Source organism: Fusarium proliferatum (genome assembly GCF_900067095.1).
Source record: "Fusarium proliferatum ET1 genome assembly, contig: FPRO_scaffold001, whole genome shotgun sequence".
Lineage (NCBI taxonomy): Eukaryota > Fungi > Ascomycota > Sordariomycetes > Hypocreales > Nectriaceae > Fusarium > Fusarium proliferatum.
Genome location: NW_022194790.1, coordinates 3362669 through 3382940, shown reverse-complemented (window position 1 = coordinate 3382940; position 20272 = coordinate 3362669). Strand labels below are relative to the sequence as shown.

Below are 20272 nucleotides of genomic sequence, written 5' to 3'. Positions count from 1 at the left end.
ACTAAAAGTGCTGAGCAGGTGATAAAGGAGTTGTAAAAACGCCAAGATATAGAGACCGATATAAAGAATAGACTGATATTAAGAGCCATCTATATATCAATATAAGTGACTTATCAGCCAATCTATCCTTAAGGTATATTGTACCCATTAATTAATTTACTTAAAACTCTTTATATCTATGATAATAAGTGTATAAATAAGACGCTTTTATGTTGTATAGTAAAATTAACGAATCGATTTAAATTTAAACGTCTACCTTATGATACCGAAGTGATGTAATTAGTGAATTATTAGGAAGCAAAGAATAATAAAGATAATGTGATAAGAAATCAATTTGTAGTCTCCTGAGTGGCCGGGCCAAGCAGAGTCGCTCCGGATAATACGGCGCCGTCACGGTCTTTGGGACGGGCAACCCCGCAATCATGACACCCCACATCCCCCGCCAACCTCAAACTTGCACTGAACCAACTTTTGCTCTCTGTTGGAGTCATCTCAACCTCACTGACACTAGCACCAACAGCAAGCGCTTGCTGCATGTATCCTTTGCGCCCAAGATTATTCATAGACTATAGGAACTTATCTCATTATATTTTTCGTCTCGATTGGATCAATTCGCTGTCAAGGTTAATCATGACCTCACATGCTCCCGATATCGTCACTCTCGACAATCTGTCGCAGACTATTACACCCTGGAACCCTCAAGGGGAAAGTCAACTCTATGCAATAGTTGATATGGGAAGGTACAAATAGTTCTAAACAAGTCAAACAATCCTCATACCTGACATCTAATTCAGTAATGGCATTCGATTCTCCATCACATCACTAGCGCCTCCATTTACACGCCTTCTTCGTCCCATCTACTCAACTCGCGCTGCCATTTCACTATTTGATGCGCTCAGGAACACACCTAAAGGCCTAGTATTTCTTCCGGAAACCATTGCTGCTGTTTCCAAGACGCTGGAGCGTTTTCATCAACTCGCTGTGCGTCATGGAGTTCCAGCGAGGCACATCACCATCCTCGCTACTGAGGCCATGCGCCGGGCCGACAATGCTTCTGAAATGCTCGAGGCAATCTCATCCGCGACTAATGGTCTCAGAGTGAGCATACTTGAGCCCGCTGTTGAGACCCTCTTTGGCGCTGTCATGGGCTCTCGCAGTGGTCTCGTTGGCGTTGAAGGTGGCGCTCTGTTCTTGGACCTCGGGGGCGGGAGCGTGCAGATGACGTGGGTGGACACCAGCAAGCCAAACTACGAGATAGATGCTGCCAGAGCTGGAGTGAGTCTGCCATTTGGAGCCGCGAGATTAATTCGCGTGCTGCAAGAGCAGCCAGCCGATGTTCAGGTTTCTGAGATCTCAAAGCTTCAAACTGGCATGCAACAGGCATACGCCAACCTCTGCTCCAAGTTTCCTGCACTTAACGCTCTGAAGGGCTCTCATGACGAGGGTTCTCGCGTGAACGTCTTCATGTGTGGAGGTGGCTTTCGCGGTTATGGCAGCATGCTCATGCACCAGGATCCTGTGAGCCCGTACCCTATCCCCTATACGAACGGTTATACGGCTCCAGGCACACTCTTTTCCAAGGTTGAGCACATGCGTCGTGTCAACGAGGAACACGACAGTCGAATTTTCGGACTTTCAAAGCGTCGTCGTAAGCAATTCCCTGCAATCGCCACTGTCATTGATGCATTGCTCGCGACGGTGCCCAATATCGGAACCGTGACATTCTGTGGCGGTTCGAATCGTCAAGGTGCACTTATGATGAAACTTCCGTTCGAAATCCGCGAATGTAACCCTCTCGATATTCTTGCTGGAGTCACACCAGATGAGAAACCCGTATTTGATGCTGTGTTGAACACGTTGAGAAGTGCTCTTCCTGCAGAGGTCGACTTCTCATCCATGCCTAACATCTTGACTCCTGGGCTAGACTCTCTTTTTGTGCGGGATATTTGGACTCGACAGGGCCACGATTCGGATAACAACTCGTCGTTTGCACTGCATCATGCAATTACCCGGGATGCGGAGGTCCCTGGGCTCTCACACACCGGAAGGGCCCTACTGGCGCTTTCAGCCTCAGCTCGATGGGGAGGCATTCTAGGGCCCTTGGACTCACAGCTCCAGCAGAGTCTGTCGGCACTTCTTGAGAGCCAGCATCTTGACGCACCATTTTGGGCTTCGTATATTGGTGCTGTAGCCGGGCTTATAGCCATGGTTGTACCAATCATCCCGAAAACTGCAGAGGAGGTGGAAAATGCTATCAGGTTAGTGTCATTCTTCAGAAGTATGCCAAGTCTTGTTGCCTAACGAACACAGCATAAAAGCACATCTCAAGCAGGCAGAGGATAAAAGAGAGAGAATCGCATTAACGATCAGAGTTGCCTCCGCCAATATAGCGGGTGTCAGTCTAGAAGATCTCGCCGACAGGGTTGAGAAAACCGCCAAAAAGAATGGAGGGAAGAAGCCAAGATACAAGATAACTGCCCAAGTGAGCCTATCACCATGACACATTGCTTCATCAACATAAACCAACCCAATACACACATGTTTTCCCTTCGATCCACATTAAACAAGCCCAGATGCAGCGAACGTCGTTGTATTCGTTATAAACCATAAAAGAACCCCCATATCATACTTTTTTATTCGTGTTTTATCTTTTCCATCTGTTTTTTCTTTCTTCCTGTTTTACCTTTTCGTTTGCAAATGATTTTCTGTAATGACTGGACATGATTCGTGCAGTTATTACGCACTATCACGGGAGCTTCCCTTACTCTTGGTACTACTTCGAGGGCGTCTCTTGGATGAGATCTTCTTCAGCTCATGGTTAACTACCAAGGCGCTTAGTCGCTCGTCAACTTTGTACGACGAACGCTGAATTCTCTCGTCTGGCGAAGGGTCAGTGGAACATCCCACATAATGAGGTGCTGTGGTCTTACAGAATTCCTTCCTGGTGTCCATCATATCCTGCGAGAACTGGCGAATTTTGCTGCTATGGCGAGCTTGAGAAGGATAGTCCTTGAGCCAGTCCATTGACATCTCCATTCTCTTGGGAGTCTTGAATTGGCAGTGATAGAATATGGCTATCAAAGGGAAAAATCCATTGTAAAGGTTCTCAAAAGCCCCAACTGAATGTCGTTAGCAATAATGTTTGACCTTCGAGTCAAATTGTCTTACCAATATTCTGATCTCTCTGGGCACTTGGGTTTCGGGCGAAATATCCATCGTGTGCAATGACCAAGTCTCTGTACATGATCATGAGTTGCCACAAGCTAGCCCAAACCGCCATCTTCTCTTGAGCTTTAAGAGACTCTTGTTGCGCCAAGCAGTCTTCGAGGAGCTTGAGGATATCATGCTCATGGGACACAAGTGCGTTCCATGCAATGCGTCTAAGCTCTGCTTGAACAGTAAAGGGGACCTGAGAGAGCTTATTGGACGAGCTGCAGCAGGTGAAGCGCGGAGCTTTCCAGATTCTGAAGAAACAATTCATTGTGTGGACCTTGGAGACGAGGTTGTGCTACAATAACAATTAGCTCTACTGGATACAGCAAGGGTCAGGAAGAGTGGGTTGCGAGTGTTACCTTTGGAAGTCCCTGGCCGTCCTCATAATATGAAAGCAAAAAGTTTTGCACCATATGCTCAAATCTAGAGCTGCGTTCTCTTCGGATCTGTGCCTCGACCCAGCGCTGGAGTTCACCATAAGTGGGAAATCTATCCCGCTCAAACGCAGCGTTTCTGGGGTTCTCATCGGTTCCATTCTGAGAATGGTATGCTTGGACAGATGCCCGGAGAAAAGGGGATTCGGCATCGCGGGTGAAGAAGATGACAATATCTCGGGGTTTGGCAGTGGGAAAGCGAGGCTCATGATCAACGACACGCCTCTCTTCCGCAGGGTCGGGTGACCAGACGTCTAAATATGATATGTCTCAGTGTACATGTCTCACTTTGAGGCTGGGGGCCAGGGGGGGTTGTTCGACATACCGACGATGTGACGAATCACAGGCGGAGCAACCGCAGGGGTCCTACGGGTACAGACTAGGTGTGAGTGGTCTGGGAAGGCCTTACGGCAGTAGGGACAGACGCCACAGTCTTGACACTGGGTAATGGCTCAGTTCAGTGTTTTTTTCCCAGAGGGGCAATGGCCTTGTATAGGCATTGTATTGGATTGGTTTTCTTACGCGGGTCTTGGAGATACGGCACGGAAGACAGGCCCCACTCTTGCGGACATCGGCTGTCTGGTCTGGATCAGAGAGCTGTCTTGACCTCTTCTCCACAGAACGCTGACGCTTGACACCAGAGGTTGAGTTTGAGGAGGGTGAGTATGAGTATGTCTTGGTGTGGCCTGAGCGGCGGGACGAGGACTCGTGTACCTGGATCTGATGTGGGTAGCCATACCCCCGGGGGGCGTGCTTGCTAGGTACGGCCTGGGGGTACGTCCACTTATCATCCTGGGCCTGAACCTCTTGGAGGCTGACTCGAGGACGTCGACGGACATCGTCTACGCCATCGAAGAAGACGGAGCCAGAGTGAGACGAAGGAGAGGTACTACCACCTCTGACGAGCTCTGGTGGGGTCTGACCCATGGACTCGGATGTGGTAATCCCTCCATCGTCCGGGCTCAGGCCAGGGGTCATCCTTAGGTATTCGGCCTCGCTCCTGTCAAGAGAGAGATGATCAAGAAAGGAAGGGATATCAGTGATGAGCGAGGGAAGGTCCCTGTAGCTTAGGCGAGGGGAGCTAGAAGCTCCTGGGTAGTCCTGAGACCTGGTCGAGTCACAGTAGAGATCCCAGTCAAAGACAGACCTGAAGAGCTCATCATAGTCCAGGCCCGGGGAGGTGGGAACACGCGGGTTTTCTTGACCTATCTGGGACAAGTCTCTGGACGCAAAGACAGCAGCGGAAGCACCTCCTTTATCCATGTTGACGACCTGCCTGCCCTGCAATGTAATGTACTGTTTCCGGTGTAAGTCACGAGGAGCTATCTTGGTGGAACCTCGATGTCTGCGCTGGGCGAATTGAAGCACGCAGCAAATACTTGTCAGAAGACGATAAGGTGAAAAGTTACAATGTGCCTGATGCTTGCGTGCAAGATTGAGCGATTCAGAGACACGTCCTGGCACCAGAGAGTTATAATTCGGCCTTCCTCGACAGTCGTGGTGGACTTGTTCACTTACACCATCCTCCTCTTCACTTCTCGGTGTAAGACAGGGGTTGTATTGGCTAGATCTCACAAAATTCCACTGTAATTGACCAATAAAACAACCTTGTCTTACCGGTTTTTGACTTGAGTTGAGTCCAGGAGAACGCTACGAGTTGCTAGTAGACCTAGATCACGGGAATTCTGTAAATGACTATTGTTGGGATGGAGGAGAGGCGAAACTTTATCGATGGTAAACTAGACGGCTAGAATTATCTAGTGTTGCTGGCGTAATTGCTCGTTGATGCTATCAAACCTCCGTGATATGCCGTTGGTGTTGATATCTGGATGACTAGACAAAACAACGATATTTAGGTAAGGGCTGCCAATTACTTCCTGGGATCAATTGCATTTGCGAAACTGTCAATTTAAAGTCGCGATTGTCAGTAATCGAACTAGTTCCCTTTGTTATCCTCCGCACGGGCGGTCCGTTAGCCTTGGTGTCGTGTAGTAGAGCAATCGAGTATATCTGTGATATATGGGTTATCAACTCAAACCGAAACACTCAATTGGTCAAACCAAACCTAGATACATATCAGAACCTATCATGAAAACCAGAAGAAACTTGCCAGTGACTTCTTTTGGCTTTTCTTCCCAGTGTCAGCACTTAGCTTGGTGGTGTTGCTAGTTCTTTGACATCCCAAAGTGGGATCGTGCGGTTGTATAGACAGGGATGTCACCTCTCTAAGAACTCACGACTCCAAGAAAGACTCGCCGCGCCGATCATCAGAGTATCACCATTGGTAAGTTATTGCAACCTGATCTGTTCAATCCGAATGGCATCAAGTCGAGAGGTTCTAGACACAGTAATTGCAACTCTGGTTGCATAATATTGATAATTTCTTAGCTATCGTGACCACACAATTTTTATACCCGACAGCGGGCTCAAATCTAAGTCAGTTTAATTTTAATCACTCATCGAAAACTTAGATATCGTCTATCAAATTTAGGATTTAATTTTTCGTCCGGCCTTAATTTAAGCACATTGCGCCCCGTCCCGGCAATGCGGGGCCGACAACGGCTCCGGCCGTGGTCAAATTTAACCTCAGCGCCACCGGAGCTCCGCATCGGTAAATTGGAAGCGAGACCCACGCTGGTTGCCTTATTGAGCAAGACAAGATGAGTTGCATGAGACATCAGTCATGTGCCCAGATTTCTCAAAGTATGGAAAGCAGCGCGACTTTCAACCTGCTTTTTATTTTACTAAAGACGTGACTCGAAATAAAATTGACTGCTTATAACTCTGCTCGACACTTGATAAGGCCTAGGATGACTTTAGGTCAAGGTACTGTAAAATAAAATCATAAAGTGAGCCCAAAGTCATCATAAATTACGGATACAAAATGCATTTTTCGTATGGCTTTCCGAAACGTTAGTTGCAAGGTAAAGCCCATTCATTCGCTACTCGATTCGCTCCAAACCTTTGCCCACTCTATGTTCCATAGTCGGGCCAGCGTAATGACGAGCTCGACATTCAAATTCGAGCTCCTTCTGGTAATCACTATATTTGACCAAACCTCAGACTTGACGGTCTCATGGTCTGCCGCTCCGGAAGAGGTTCTAAAGCGATCCCAAAGAAACGTAGATTTTAGGCCTTAACATTCTAAGTTGACTATTTTCAGGCCAGCCTGGAGATGTAACCTCCTAAAAATGCACCTGTCCCTATGATCTTCGGAATTGGAAACGCATCAACGCATCAACGCATCAACGCATCAACGCCACGAATTCCCATCACGGCCAGAGATCGGAATAGAGTCGTTGCTAGTGTGTTCGAGGGCTGGAACTAGCAGCAGGCCTCTAAGCATCTCTTCATCCCTGACAAAAAGATCAACGATGCGCATATTGAAGACAGGACGCTGACTTACTCTCTTCCCCTCGCCAAAGAGCAAATCGCTAAGGACATCAAGTACTTAAAAACCTAAACGACGCATCGAAGTGGCGGCGTATGTCGGACTGACCCTCAAATGCGAAACCGGATCTATCCTCTGGGTTTGTGGGGACTTCCTCTGCAGAGGAATACCCACAGACTCTTTCGAAAACTTCCATGGGATGGCATATCTTGGTATGAGAGCGGAAGTGATTTGAAACTACGATGGTCACAAGGGAACGCATCAATAAGTTCAATGAGGAGTACGTTAGAGCCAACCCACATCGGCCCATCAAGAAATGGTGCTCCGAGTTGTTGGAGATGACTTTCCTAGTCGCTGGGCTCTGACCTTGAAGGAAGACACCTCATTCAACGATTTTGTCAGATCCATCTACCCTAAGCATATCATCCTCATCGCTGACATGAAAGATGACCTTATGAGCGCTATCTTCCTCAACTAGACCTCAAGGAGCAACGGCATCATTGTCTCTACCACAAAATTTGCCGCCCAAAGATCCAAGTGGTTGGGTGTCTAGCTAGAGTCTGGACTGACCGACCACCCAGACTCGCCTTCGCTGTCGACTCCGCAGGAGGCTATGGCAAGGCCTCCCGGGTGAAAATTAATGGTTATACCATCGAAGAAGCTGAGTTCGAGGCCATTGAAAATTGCGACGCCTACTGTGAGCGTGTCGCATTCGTCTACAATCGCGAACGTGCGATCTAGATGAGCAGGACAGATACCTCGGCAAGATTCTTCAGCAGAGGAAGTTGAGGGAGGCTCGGTCTTCGCCTTGATGAACATTTTGGCTCATTTATTTCTTTCTTTTCTCCTTCTCGCGGAGATATGATTCGTTGAGAGAGATTGGTGAGGATGGCGTGGGCTGACGTTATGGGTTGCTATTGACAGTATCCGCGAGTTTCTTTCATTCTCTTTCTTTTTTACTTGGGTTCGGTTCATTTTATTCTGCTTTGTTCAATGGGTTTAGCAGCTTCTTATTCTTCTCGGGGGCAAACAGGCAGGAAGCCAAAAAGGAAATGGGTTGCAAATGAGATTATTGGGCTTAGGACGAAATGATATCAAAGATAGTAGCTTTCTTTAAAACACTTACCTTGCTCCTGGACTCTTAATTATCACTTCATACTAAGCTTTCTAGGGGAGCAGCCTCACATTGGTAGACATAAAATCAATCTTAACAAAATGTTTATTATGATGAAATCCCTACTACGAGGGATAGCCACCCGCCTAGCTGTCAACTCTCATTTCCACTCCAATTCTTCTTCCTAACTTAAAAGGGTCTGCCTCGTTCAATCGGGGTTTTGGCGACTTCATCTGCGACTAGTTTCATGCGCTCAGCATCAGGGCCAACGACTGCGGATGCAAGGCGCTATCCTCAGGGTCCACGATTGGGTGCCGCACAGAACCTTCCATTGCCCATTCCTTGATGGCTCGGCGGGCGCTCACCTTGAGATATTCCTCTGTGGTAGGTTTTGACGATATGCAGCTCGTGTTCGTCACGGTTAGATATAGCCTCAGCGCGGATGGTAATTAGTGTCCAGTAATCGTTGATTCGGACCGCATCTACGGGCACGCCCTGGAAGTTCTCATCTCTCTAGGTCTAGAGAATAGATTCGGTTTCGTAGTTCAAGGTGAGCCCGAAATACACCGGCTTGCCGGCGCGTCGCTCTTTTACCTGTACGGTGACTCCTTTCTTAATCTGTTCTTTGGTAAGAGGGAGAGTGACCCTGAAGGTCCTAATGTGAATATGGGTATCTTCTCTCTTCTTTTAGAAGTCATATGGTCTGCAGGCGCTCGTTACTGGGAGTCCCAGCCCGCAAATACGTCCGCTTTAAATTCGAGCCAATATGCGATTGTGATGTCGACTGCTGGTGTCTGTGTCGTGCTTATACGCACAAGCGCTTGGTGATGCGCAACTGTTAAATGAGAAGCACGCGCTAGTCTGACATCTGGCAGGAAGGAATCGGAGACTTCGTTGTTCTGTATTTGGGTCTCTAGCGGCTTCTTGGCCAGTGCCGTTATTTGCCATTATAGATAGCAAAATGATGTTTTAAAGATAAGGATGAAGTAGAATTAAGCAACAAGAAGATTTTTATTATGCACTAGCTTAAATAAAAGAAAAGTTATATCTGGTTCTGAGCTGCTATGATATTGGTCTTGGTATATCTTTTCTGCCACTGCTGGAGATGTTGGTTTTAAGTGACTTTTACATAGGGGTATTCCGCACATCCTCTTCCCTTTCTAAGACCGGTGGTATTGAATCTGTAGCTTGTGGTCCCTATTTATATGTCTAATTATCCTGAATTCAATGGCCTTTTGACCGATAGCATAGTCATAATTCGACGATATGATACAATCCATAGTAAGTCTTTGTTGCGGCGAACGATTCTGACCGATAGATATCTATACCCAGCATATAGAACTATATGTTAGCCTGTAAACTATACATGGTAATCAACATAGTCAGATTGTGTAAAGTCTATTGAATATACTGCTTGTCTAGACGGTTGTTCGCTGACTTGGATGGCATGATAACCATTGGGGTTGCCAATGAAACGTGATATCATTCGTATGGTTCCATGTTAGCAATAGCTAAGCCCACACAACCAACTGAACAAAAACAGTTGATAAACAGGAACAATTACTTTGTCTGTAGTTGTTTCGGCTTAAGTCCCGCTTCTCGATCCAGTATCATTCTACGTAGCAATTGATCGTGTGATGCTGACATAGATATAGACTCTCTTTCTATGAAACAGTCAGCTCTTGTTCCACAAATGAAATTAATGCCACCAACGGAAATAGAAGCTTTCAGTGCGTAAGCTCATGAAGGCTTCGACAAGAGACTCGTCATCGTTGAGAAGCTTGCGTGTTGCAGCTACCCGGAAGTCGGCATAGAGCGGACTAGTTACGCGGAACAGGGCTGCATAGATAGACACGAGATAGTGATAGAAATGTGTGCCGACTTCGAGCTTGCACTCCGGAAACCCGGTGTACTCTTTAGGCACATGACAAGGAAATTCCTGGAAGGCCATATATGTGTGGACGAGTTTCCGATACATCAGAATCAGACACCACAGGCTGGCCCAAAGGGCTATTGAGTTATCAGGACCGATGCCCGCAGTGCCAAAGACAATTTTCTCGAGCTCAAGAAGAACTTCTTTCTCTATTGGTTGGGAGGCCGCTTTTGAGATCTGGCCGAACTGGGTATGCAACGCACAAGATGGCGGAGTCATATTTCCCCCCCTTTCCATGCAAAGAATGAGGCCCAAGCGGATCTTTGTCAGACAATTGAGCCTGTGTACTTTACGGACAAATTCGTACTTTGTCGTGTAAGTAGGCTGAGCAAGGCATCAAGATGAGATTTTGCTTACCATGGGCAGGGATGCTTCCGATTGACTGTATCTCAAGACGAATGAATCCACGGTTTGCTGGAAGCCTATGCAGCGGGTATCCTGATGAACGATCATTCTTTCGACCCAGTCAATCAGTTGGCTGGGTGGAAGAAGCTGCGGTAAGGCATAGCGGGCGCTTTCTTGGCGGTATGATTCGACTTGCTCCCCAACTTGATCCGTAACGACCCAGCAACAGAACCATGGCGGTGTCGTGTTTCCATAGTAATCCTGTACTTCAACTTCTAGAACTGGGTTTTCAAGGTAGTCCATGGACAAGGAGACTTTTCGATGTGGTCCAAGATGAGTTGTGCCTGCGATAAGCTCTTGGTTTAGCAACCTCGCAGTATAATCGATATAGTGCAGATCTGAAACTATTAGCTGACTCAAATAAATACCGACCAGATACACTCTTACCTCCTGAGCTGAACCTCAATTTCGTCAACTTCTCACGGATACACAGCTGAGTTCCAAGAATACCAGCTGCTTTTTCACATGCTTGACATGGTGCCCCTACGCCACACTAAAAGGTCAACTTCTGTATGTACGGACGTGCCTGGGTGTACGTAATGAAACATACAGATATTCTTCGAACTTTGCATCTGAAGCAAGCACCAGTTTTCCGGACTCGCGCAACTTCAAGCCTCCTTTTTTCATCAAAGTCCTTTCTCTTCTTCTTGATCCCATCGGGCTTGGTGGGGTTAGAAGGGAAACATATGACGGAATATTCAGGGACTGAGACAGTTGAGCGAATTCCTTTACGCCTTTGCTGATTAAATGGTCGATTCGTCTCATGGCCACCTTGTGTATCATCTTGTCTCTTCTTTTCGGAGCATCGCTGTTTGCTAGTGGCAGCAGGGATAGGGATCTCGTTTAAAGGTGTAAGAGGTTGGGCTGACTTTGAGGGTGTTGAAGTTCCCTCACAGAGGCGCTCAATGTCGAGGAAGTCTTCAAGATCAATGATTCCAGGAGAGTATGGCTCAAAGCGTCCTTCTTGGAGGATTATGGGTTCCATTTTCAAGAACTTATAAGTTGGTAGTAAAAAACATCAACGCATCATGTTCTTTGCACTTGTGATTCCTTTCGTCAGTCATTCGGACAATGAGAAAGATGGGGCATCGGCCTCTACTGTCCTATCAGATCGTAGCATTAACAGCTCCTCCTCGGTGAGCTTAGATGAGCCATAATAGGAAAGTTTACGTCACGTGAAGTTACTGTATGCACTGAGAGACGAATAGCAATGCTTCCCTTTTTGACAGATTCCCCGAGTCAAGGACAAACATAAACTTTGAATGAAACGAGCTTGACTGCGGATGGCTGAAGACAAGCATCGCATTGGAATGCATATCGGGGTCCAGACCGCCCTCGTTAGCATCTTACGTATAAGCACTTGCTTTTTGTTGATAATATGGAGCATTGGTCAAATCCACCTCAGTAATGAGATTCGGATATAGGTAATATGCATATCTCCTGCAACTCTATAACTGTATTTCTGTCTACACCTGAAGTGTTGCAATGATTCAGTGGGCCTAGGACACAAGTACGAGAGTTCATCCGACAGTCCGTCCGTCTCAGACAAAGTGCACAAAATGTTGGCCTTGGGGAGCAAGAAAACATCAGACCTTAATAGAGGGTGTAAAATAAACTCAGCAAAAGGTATCCTAAACTTAGGCTAAACTTATGCTAGGTTACCTAAGTCTTTTTGTCATTCAGGATCAAGGCCCTGAGTTTTCTTTCGTCCCCTAGGTTGGTCAGCGCAGTAACAACACACGCACAGGCGCCGAGCTGAGTCTCATCCAGTAGGGATAAAGATCCACCGGCCGTTTTTGGCGTACTCCTTGGGGCGAACAGACACCAGGCTAGGTTACAAGGGTGGGACGATTTTCCGGAATGTTCTATAAAAAGGTACCAGACGCGGAGCAGCACAGCCATGCAGACGCAGCAGACGAGCATGCACCCGAGAACTGGATCCCACGACGGAGCCAAGACTTTGAACGAGCCATTAGAATCTCGACAACTTCTCACGATCCTTCGTCCTTTCCTGGGCAAAATGGATTCTCTCCCTTTTCTTTCTGATGTGCAGAGCCAATCTCGGCTACCGCTTAGCCCCTCAACAACGACCGATGGAACACCCAAGCCAGGGGTCTAAAGTATGACGCAGCTGGTCTGGAGATCTGATGTACCCTTGTGGTGTAGGTAGTGTGCGGCAACTGGGGGTTAATTTTTCGTTGTCCAGATTATCGCCGTAATCAACTCCCAGCCTGATGGTCTGGATTGTGAAGCACTACATGAGGCGTACCGCCATGCGCCTTACTGACAGGCATTTGTGTACATATACAGACATAAATTTATTACTGCGGCGTCAATTATTGAGCTCGGTCTCCGGGGTGGCACGCACTTGATGACAGGTAAGTTCTAACTCGTCGATGAAATCCCTGAGGTTTGTCTGGGTCGAGGAGCATGAGTTAGAGGCGATGATCATGGACCGTAAGCCCCCTGTTTTACGGCCACTTTCCCCCAAGGCGCAACTGGTGACTCGTGCAACTGGCTGCTGGCTGCTGGCCTGCTGGGCATCACACATGAGTCGGCCGAGAGAGACGTGGAGAACACAGAGTACGAGTCGGGTACCGAAGTCTAAGATCGTCCAAGACTTTACTGATGGGGTTCTGTCTCGAGTATACGATATTTACCCATCATGTGCTGTCGAGTCGGTCTGAAATACGAGAAGCGAAGCATCGTAGCCGGGTAGATTTCCCCAGTTTATTGGATTCCTGCTGCAACCTCTGCGCCAGACGGTCCATTCTGTTGAGAGCGGCCAACCACGGCTGGGCGTTGTTATTTTTGTGAGTTGGGTTTTGCAGATCTTACGAGGGCGAGAACCAGCCACAGACGGACGGGCCAAATGGGAACAAGATATTTCCGATGTGAGGGAATAGGGGGCCAAGGAGGGGAGGGGGGCCAATGCAGGCGTTTGAAGCAGGGCGAGACTTATTGGAGTTTCTCAATTTCTGACTGCGATGACGAGTTTTGTTTTGACCTCCAATGGGAATGACGACGAGTGAAGCTTACACACGCGATGGTTGTGAATAGAAGCGAGGACTTTGCATGATTCGACGAGGTGCCGATGCCGATAAATGTAACCGGTTTGGGTGTCGTCGACGGCAGAAAGGCCGCCACAAGATCAATACCAAGACCAACCACCAGGAACATGACTGTTTCGGGATGTGGCTGATTCCCGGGAGTCCCAAAAACCTTGCCTCATGCAGATCACAGTTTGCAGTCCAAGACAAAACAACAGCGAAAAGATTAGACTGGATATGGGGAAATTGAGCGATCGAGTTGTACGTAACTGATAATCTTAGTCCAGAAACCCACCATCTCCAATCTGTTAACTGGTATTAAATGTGAGGCAACCGTTCGGGGGAACGCCCAGAAGGAAACGCTGAAACTTCGAAACGGCCAGGCACTGTGAGTGACAGGGAGACCGTGGGGTTGACGGTTGGCTCTCGCTGATCCATCCTGCTTCTCCGATCCCTGGCATAATAATAGTGCTGGTACTGGCCAAGTAATGAAGCATCAAGGAGGTGTACATATGTCTCTAAGCCAATCCTACCGTACTGTTGCATTACTGTCAACACCAATTCAGCCTGGCTGAGGATCATCATAAACAATCTGAGCATCAGATATCTTAAAGTCACTCTCAGGTACTTACAGGTACCCCACGCAGGGTCCATTCGTACATGCCAGTGTGTTTACTCTATGTGTGTAGGCCCTTGAGGCTCAATCCCACTTTGTCTAACACAGTTGCATCTTTGGACTCGCCATAGCGGCAGCTAATTGCACCAGATGGACACCACTAACTAGGTAATAATTATGTTGCACACTGATTTTTCTCGGCCTTTTCTCAACGCCCCGGACTTCCTTGTCGTCGGCGACCCCATGCACTTTGGCGCTCACAACAGAGCACCTCACCTCATCCTTGAGGAGAAATCTGCGCACCGTTGGCCAAAGCACACACCCTGGGCTGAGCATTGGGCAACGAAGATTCGCAATGCTTGCTCTAGAAGGCTTACTTTCGGTATTCACAGCCATGCCTCAGCTGTTGATGGTGAGGGGGGGCCTCAGGTGCGTTTTATGCTGGTGCAATAGAAGGAAGGGATCTGGGGACTCGAAGGGATTTACAGAGGTTTGTAGATCAAACGTTGAAATACGAGGAACCCTAGACATGTGTTTCGAAATGGCAGGGTCGTGATTGTTGTCTAATGTGGTATTTATTCATTCAACTCCCAGACAATGGAGTGGCATCATCGTACTATAGACAGCTAGCTTTACCAGGGAAGCTATGTTGAAGCTTCAAGATACAGGATCAGTTACTTCACAGCCGAGCGTCCTTCAAACAGACTAACAATATGAATGGACTACTCGCTTCCCTGCCGACATTAGATGATGTCTTTCTTTCTCTCCCTTTCAAGTCTCAGTCTTGGCTTTTGTGGTGAATCAAATGCCTTCTCCACTTGTCATCAGTCTGAAATCACTCCGCAGGCCAGTCAAGAGATGGATGAGCCGCCCAGACCAGAAGAGACCCGCTACTATGAAAAAGGATTCAAGGATTCGAATTGGATGCCTCGTTTCCATTGTCACGGATCCGTAATGGCATTGGTAGCGGCGTAGCTAAGCTACAGCACCTGCGACACGACGCGGCACAACACGAGTAACAAGGCGATGAACATGAACGAGCCTGTCTGGGGCTGGAGAAAAGAGAGACATGGCATCCCATCGTAAGAGGGTGAATACAGATGCAAGCATGTGGATGTGAATAGCGCACTGTTTAAGACACGGTATATCCGAGTTCCGTAGTTGACAAGTCAACTGAATCAGCGGGGGTTTTGGTGATTCAAAATTTCAAATGTCTCTGACTGACAGCTCCCGTTCAGCCCGTCGTCGTCCGTCTTTCTGGGCGTTTTTTTCTCTTCTCTTTCTCTTCAGTTCAGGAGAAGCTAATCCCACTCGCACCCAAGCAGCCAACGTCATTGCGTATCCACCAAGTCCCGAGCCCCCGAACCCGGACCCGACCCCATTGATCCAGAGACACACCCAAAAGTAGCAGCAAAACCACCCAGGTACCAGGCGAGTACCTGAAGTACCTGCTAATTAACCAGCCAGCATCAAGCTCTGTCAGGCCTTTTATGGGCCTTGAGTCTCCATCTTTTGGGGGGGGGGCTTGTCCCCGGCGCAGGGAAGACCCGTCCTAGATCTGACACGAAGCCACAGACTAAAATACTGTGTGCCCTGCGTATTCCCTACCTTAGTAGTATCTAGCGGAAAAGGGCTTTTGCCTGACTTTTTTCTCTTAGTTGACGCTTGCTGCCGTCTCTTCCACTCCAGTCTGAGTTCTCCGTTGAGCTCTCCTCAGTTGCAGTTTCTTTTCTTTCTTCTTCTTTTTTTTTTTGTTGTTGCTGGCAGTCCCCTGACATAAAGATTTGTCCATCCGCCGGTCCCCTTTTACATACCCTTTTTTAAACCTGGGCTCTTACTTACCAGCTTACTTACTGCCTGACCAAGCTTGCATAAGGTAGCTTAGCTCGCCTTGTTTGCCCTGCCTTGCATTGCCTTGTTCTGTTTGAACTGTCACTCGTTTGCCACAAGTACCCTCTGCTGCCATTCTTAGCATAGGTACTCTGCCTTTCCCGTTGCTCTGCTTTGCTGCATGTAACGCTGGCGTTTGGACGATTTGGTCACCTCTTGCATTTACTTGCTAGGACGAACGAACTGCATTGCCCGTCATGACGTCGAGCAGGTCCTTCCGGGCTTCTATAATGCCCTCTATGCTGCGGTCAAACACAGATCCTGATTCTTCATCTTCTCCTCGAAAGAGCGTAAAAAAGTCAAACACTTCCGATCTCGCTCACCTGCGTGGTTCAAACATTGGGTCGTCAAAGTCCACCACAAACTTGCCTCATATGGGCTCCAACCTGCAGCAAGACCAAGACGCTGTACAACACAACCGTCCACGTTCCGCCGAGCAAAAGACTCTTCGTAAACGCAACGACTCTACCCAAAAAGTGTCCTTGCCCAAATCCCAATCGACGACAAATCTCTCTCCTACCAAGGGGTCAACTCGTTGGAGAAACCGACTTTCATCTTTTCTTCCATCGCTTGTTCTGCCATCTGAGCCTTCACCAAAATCTGTACCAACACCTCCGGTACCTGCGGCGCCCTCCGCTCCCGCTTCCGCCGTTACAGCCGCTGTTTCTCCTGCACCCACCAAATCTTCTTCTCCCACCGATACCTCGACCACCACTAACACCGCTGCAACCCCTCCTACAACCGTTGACGATAGCGCCTCATCTACCACTCCCAGCATCATCGACCCCACCGTCCGGATGACGAGCGATTACCACGACGCCCTCACTCACCAGGCTCATGGTCAATACCAGCCAGGCCATGCTGGTTCCCCGCCTAGTCCGGACTCGATCCCAACCCGCGGCAGCGACAGTCTCGATAGCCCATTAAACCCTCAGCCTCAGATCATGGCACCGATTCCTCCATCTCCAGAGGTCCAGAGAGCCACCATGAGCCCCCAGGAACCTAACATGCCGCCTCCTCCGATTCCTACTTCTCCTTCAGATAATGTCAGCAGTGGCAGTGGAAAGTTGCGAAAGGAAAACCCCGCCGCTCGATCACGAAGTGGCTCTCTCCAGCACACATCCAGCAACTCCAATGGTGACTCCATCCAGGCTCTCAAGACTCGACAAACTTCTCCAGCTCCTGATCGTGGTCGCCGCGCATCTTCAGTCCAGTCTCCCAACAGCCGCAATAACAACACCAAGAGCCGTGTAGTTTCCACACCCCTCGCCATCAGACCAGGTTCATCAAAGGGTGATGCGAGCCAGAGCCCGACGCGGGGTCGCCTCCGAAGGAGTTGGTTGCCTGGTGGAAGATCGCGATCAAACTCGATGGACGTCTCCAACACAAACGCCTCAACCGCGTGGGTACTGTCCGACGATACACAGGCTGAGTACAATGCTTCGTTTCTCAAGAACGGAGAAAAGGTAAGTGACGTTGCTCTACCGTTGAACCATGGTTTCAGAGTTAATCTTTGCGCTCGATTAGGTTCCGGAACTATGGAACGAAAGCGGAGCTGTTCTTGTCTACCTTTACCCCAAGGGCAGTGGCTTTGGGCCGTCTTTCAAGGTTCAAGAATTCACAATCAGCTCGTCCTGGGTTTTCAATGAACTTATTCAGCGAGAGCGAGAGATGCCTATGGGTAGGGACCGAACTAGGAGTTTCAGTGGTCGTGACAGCCTGACGGCAGAAGATGCGAACCGATTTATCTCCTCACCAACCTCCCCTCCTGTTCCGGATGACGGATATGATGACTGCCTCCACCTGTATCTTCCCAATGGAACTCCCGGTCAAGAAACACCACCCGACATGGATCGTTTGATAGCTATCCGCAACCTGTTCGCCTTCTTGACCGGACAGCCCCTTGTTGCAACCAAGGTTCGCCCTACCAACTTCCATGCTTTCTTGGAGATTTCAAAACTTTTGGAAGAATACGGCTTCACGAGTTATGATGGAACCACCTTTGGAGACGCCGTTGATCTCAGTTTCGGGTTTTACATGGACCAGCATGCGCTTGCAGACTGCCGGAACAGCCGGGAGAAGACTCTCGAGGCATTGATTCTGGGCGAGCGCATGCGATCAGCCGATCTCTACAATGAGGCATTTGCCCATGCTGCGGGCAAGCTTCCGGCTATCCAAGATCTGAAACTTCCTCTGTGGAACCAGGTTTCGGAAAAGACACGCACGAACTTGGAACGTGCCAGTACCGATCTGAACAACCGACAGCATAACGCCAATATGCACCTGGAACAATTCGAATTCCCTGCACTTTTCTCAGGTATCGCAAACTCAACTTCCATGTCGGAGCTTAGAAGCGTCCGCTTCAAGGTGTGGAAGCAGTCATTCACCAAAATGCGCAATTTCGCTCTGAGCTACTACAAGACAGCATTCGGCAACTGGCCACCCAAAGCCAGCAGCAAGAAGAACCCATTCTCCGAGAGCGGCCTCAACAGACTTGTCCTCAAGGTTCTGTATTCTGACATGTGCGCTCTTTATGACTTGCTCGTCGACCGCACCAACCGAACTTCGAGAATCATGGATGCTGTCCCTGAACTTTCTAACGATCCCGACAAGATGATCATGTCTGCATTGCGAAACATCATGTCCGAATTCGATCGCTCAAAGCCGCCTGTTCTTCCTCCCATTCCTTATGATTGTCCGCAACTGCCTACTGCGACATCTATCCTGGAAACTTACGATACGCTGTCGCCAAAGAAACAGGCAAAATTCGACAAGAACCTCAAGGAACATGAACTCATGCTCATGTTAAACAAGGCTTACAATTACGATACTAACGCCACCAAGGTTCCTTTCTTGGACAAGTTCAAGGAGTTTGAGCTTCGTGAGGCTCGAGGCAAGACGCCTCAAGATTTTGCTGACCAGCGTATTGGTTACTGGCTGTTCCTTTACGTTGTCATCCAGTCACTTCCTGTCTTGGTTGTGGATGCTCCAGGCATGCAGTTCACTGAAGGTGTTGAGTACTTCCTCTGCGAGCCTCCTCTGGGTAACCCTCCTTGGGTTCCGGATCAGCAAGTGAAGAAGATGTGGTATGAAGTGGCTGGCACAGGTGGCTTGGTCGAGCTCTCTCAAGATGCCGTTCTTTTCAGCGTGGAAGCCACTTACCACCGAAGTCACTGCTGGCTTGCTGCTACCCAGTGGGAGAGTGGCGCTTCAGGACTTCAAGCCCAGGCACCAACGGAGCCTTCGCTGTCACCTTTGCAGCCCCCACGGTCCATGTTCCTGGATGAGGACTTTATGCCCACACCACCACCATCTTTCGGCAACGGCTACAACACTCCTCCATCTCCTATTGGCAGCCCTTCGGGCTCTCTTCGTCCTCGAACTCACTCGCCTGGCGGAAATCGAGCCAATCAAGCTTGGCGATCCAGTATTGCCTTGGGATTGGAGCCTGTACCTCTCCAGCCCCCAAGCCCATTTGGAGAGCGCAGCAGTTCTCTTGGTGGACGCCCTCCCAGTCTTATGATGGGTTCGCGGAACTCATCTGTGGGTAACCTGGCAGCCTTTGGCCACCAGGGCTTCCCTCAAACAGAGTCACCTCCTCCCGAGCAGACGGGCGCAACCTTTGACGATATCTTGCGCAGCGATGCCATGAAAAAAGAGAAGAAGAAGAGCCGCTTTTTCTAATTACTGTTGGTTTCCGTGGTCAGAACCTGCCGAGCGTGAATCGAAGAGCTCTGGAGCTCAATTCCTGTACAGCTAGCTGCCGGGTTTCCTGTATGCGTGCACGACTTTTCGCGAGCGTTGGCGTGTTTTTATCCAATCACACCGACCTTAATATGGTAGCGACCGCCTCAGCCGAAGGTTCTTTGCAGGTACCTTTTGGACTGACCACATTGCGAGCTGTTATTATTTCTCCTTTTCCCTTCCCTTGACTTTCTCATCTACTCCATCATATACGCAACATCACATACTTTTTCTTTTTCTTTTTTTGGAAAGGAGATCGGGCGGAACAAGAACCTAGCCCTTTTACTATTTAACGACGTCTAGCATGAGAAGAACAAAATCAAAAATCTACACAGATATGTAGTCGGAACGGGATCATTACTATCTAGTTTTAACCTAGACATGGTTGATAGAAACAATGTCTTTAATTGGCCGGAAGAAAAAAATGTTTAATTGTTTACTTTTTGCATATGAGGCTTTGGCGTACAGCAGCAAATTTATCG

At 48.5% G+C, this 20272-nt stretch overlaps 4 protein-coding genes across 4 annotated transcripts; 2 read left to right on the top strand and 2 right to left on the bottom strand.

Moving 5' to 3' along the window:
• Window positions 1–630: 630 nt before the first annotated feature.
• Window positions 631–2500, top strand: FPRO_00981 (uncharacterized protein; the record flags this gene model as incomplete). Its single annotated transcript, XM_031220403.1, has 3 exons — window positions 631–740; window positions 795–2258; window positions 2311–2500. 3 exons carry the CDS (start codon window positions 631–633, stop codon window positions 2498–2500), a joined length of 1764 nt encoding a protein of 587 aa, XP_031075491.1.
• A 236-nt stretch (window positions 2501–2736) lies between these two features.
• On the bottom strand, window positions 2737–4910 carry FPRO_00982 (uncharacterized protein; the record flags this gene model as incomplete). Its single annotated transcript, XM_031220392.1, has 6 exons — window positions 2737–2879; window positions 2931–3119; window positions 3169–3508; window positions 3573–3901; window positions 3973–4087; window positions 4170–4910. The coding sequence occupies 6 exons, from the start codon at window positions 4908–4910 to the stop codon at window positions 2737–2739; spliced, it is 1857 nt and encodes a 618-aa protein (XP_031075490.1).
• Window positions 4911–9712: 4802 nt separating this feature from the next.
• FPRO_00983 (uncharacterized protein) lies at window positions 9713–11475 on the bottom strand (the record flags this gene model as incomplete). The annotated part of the gene is made up of 5 exons (XM_031220381.1): window positions 9713–9816; window positions 9866–10391; window positions 10443–10828; window positions 10878–10983; window positions 11041–11475. The coding sequence occupies 5 exons, from the start codon at window positions 11473–11475 to the stop codon at window positions 9713–9715; spliced, it is 1557 nt and encodes a 518-aa protein (XP_031075489.1).
• Window positions 11476–16243: 4768 nt separating this feature from the next.
• On the top strand, window positions 16244–19730 carry FPRO_00984 (uncharacterized protein; the record flags this gene model as incomplete). The annotated part of the gene is made up of 2 exons (XM_031220370.1): window positions 16244–17512; window positions 17574–19730. 2 exons carry the CDS (start codon window positions 16244–16246, stop codon window positions 19728–19730), a joined length of 3426 nt encoding a protein of 1141 aa, XP_031075488.1.
• Between the last annotated feature and the right edge of the window lie 542 nt (window positions 19731–20272).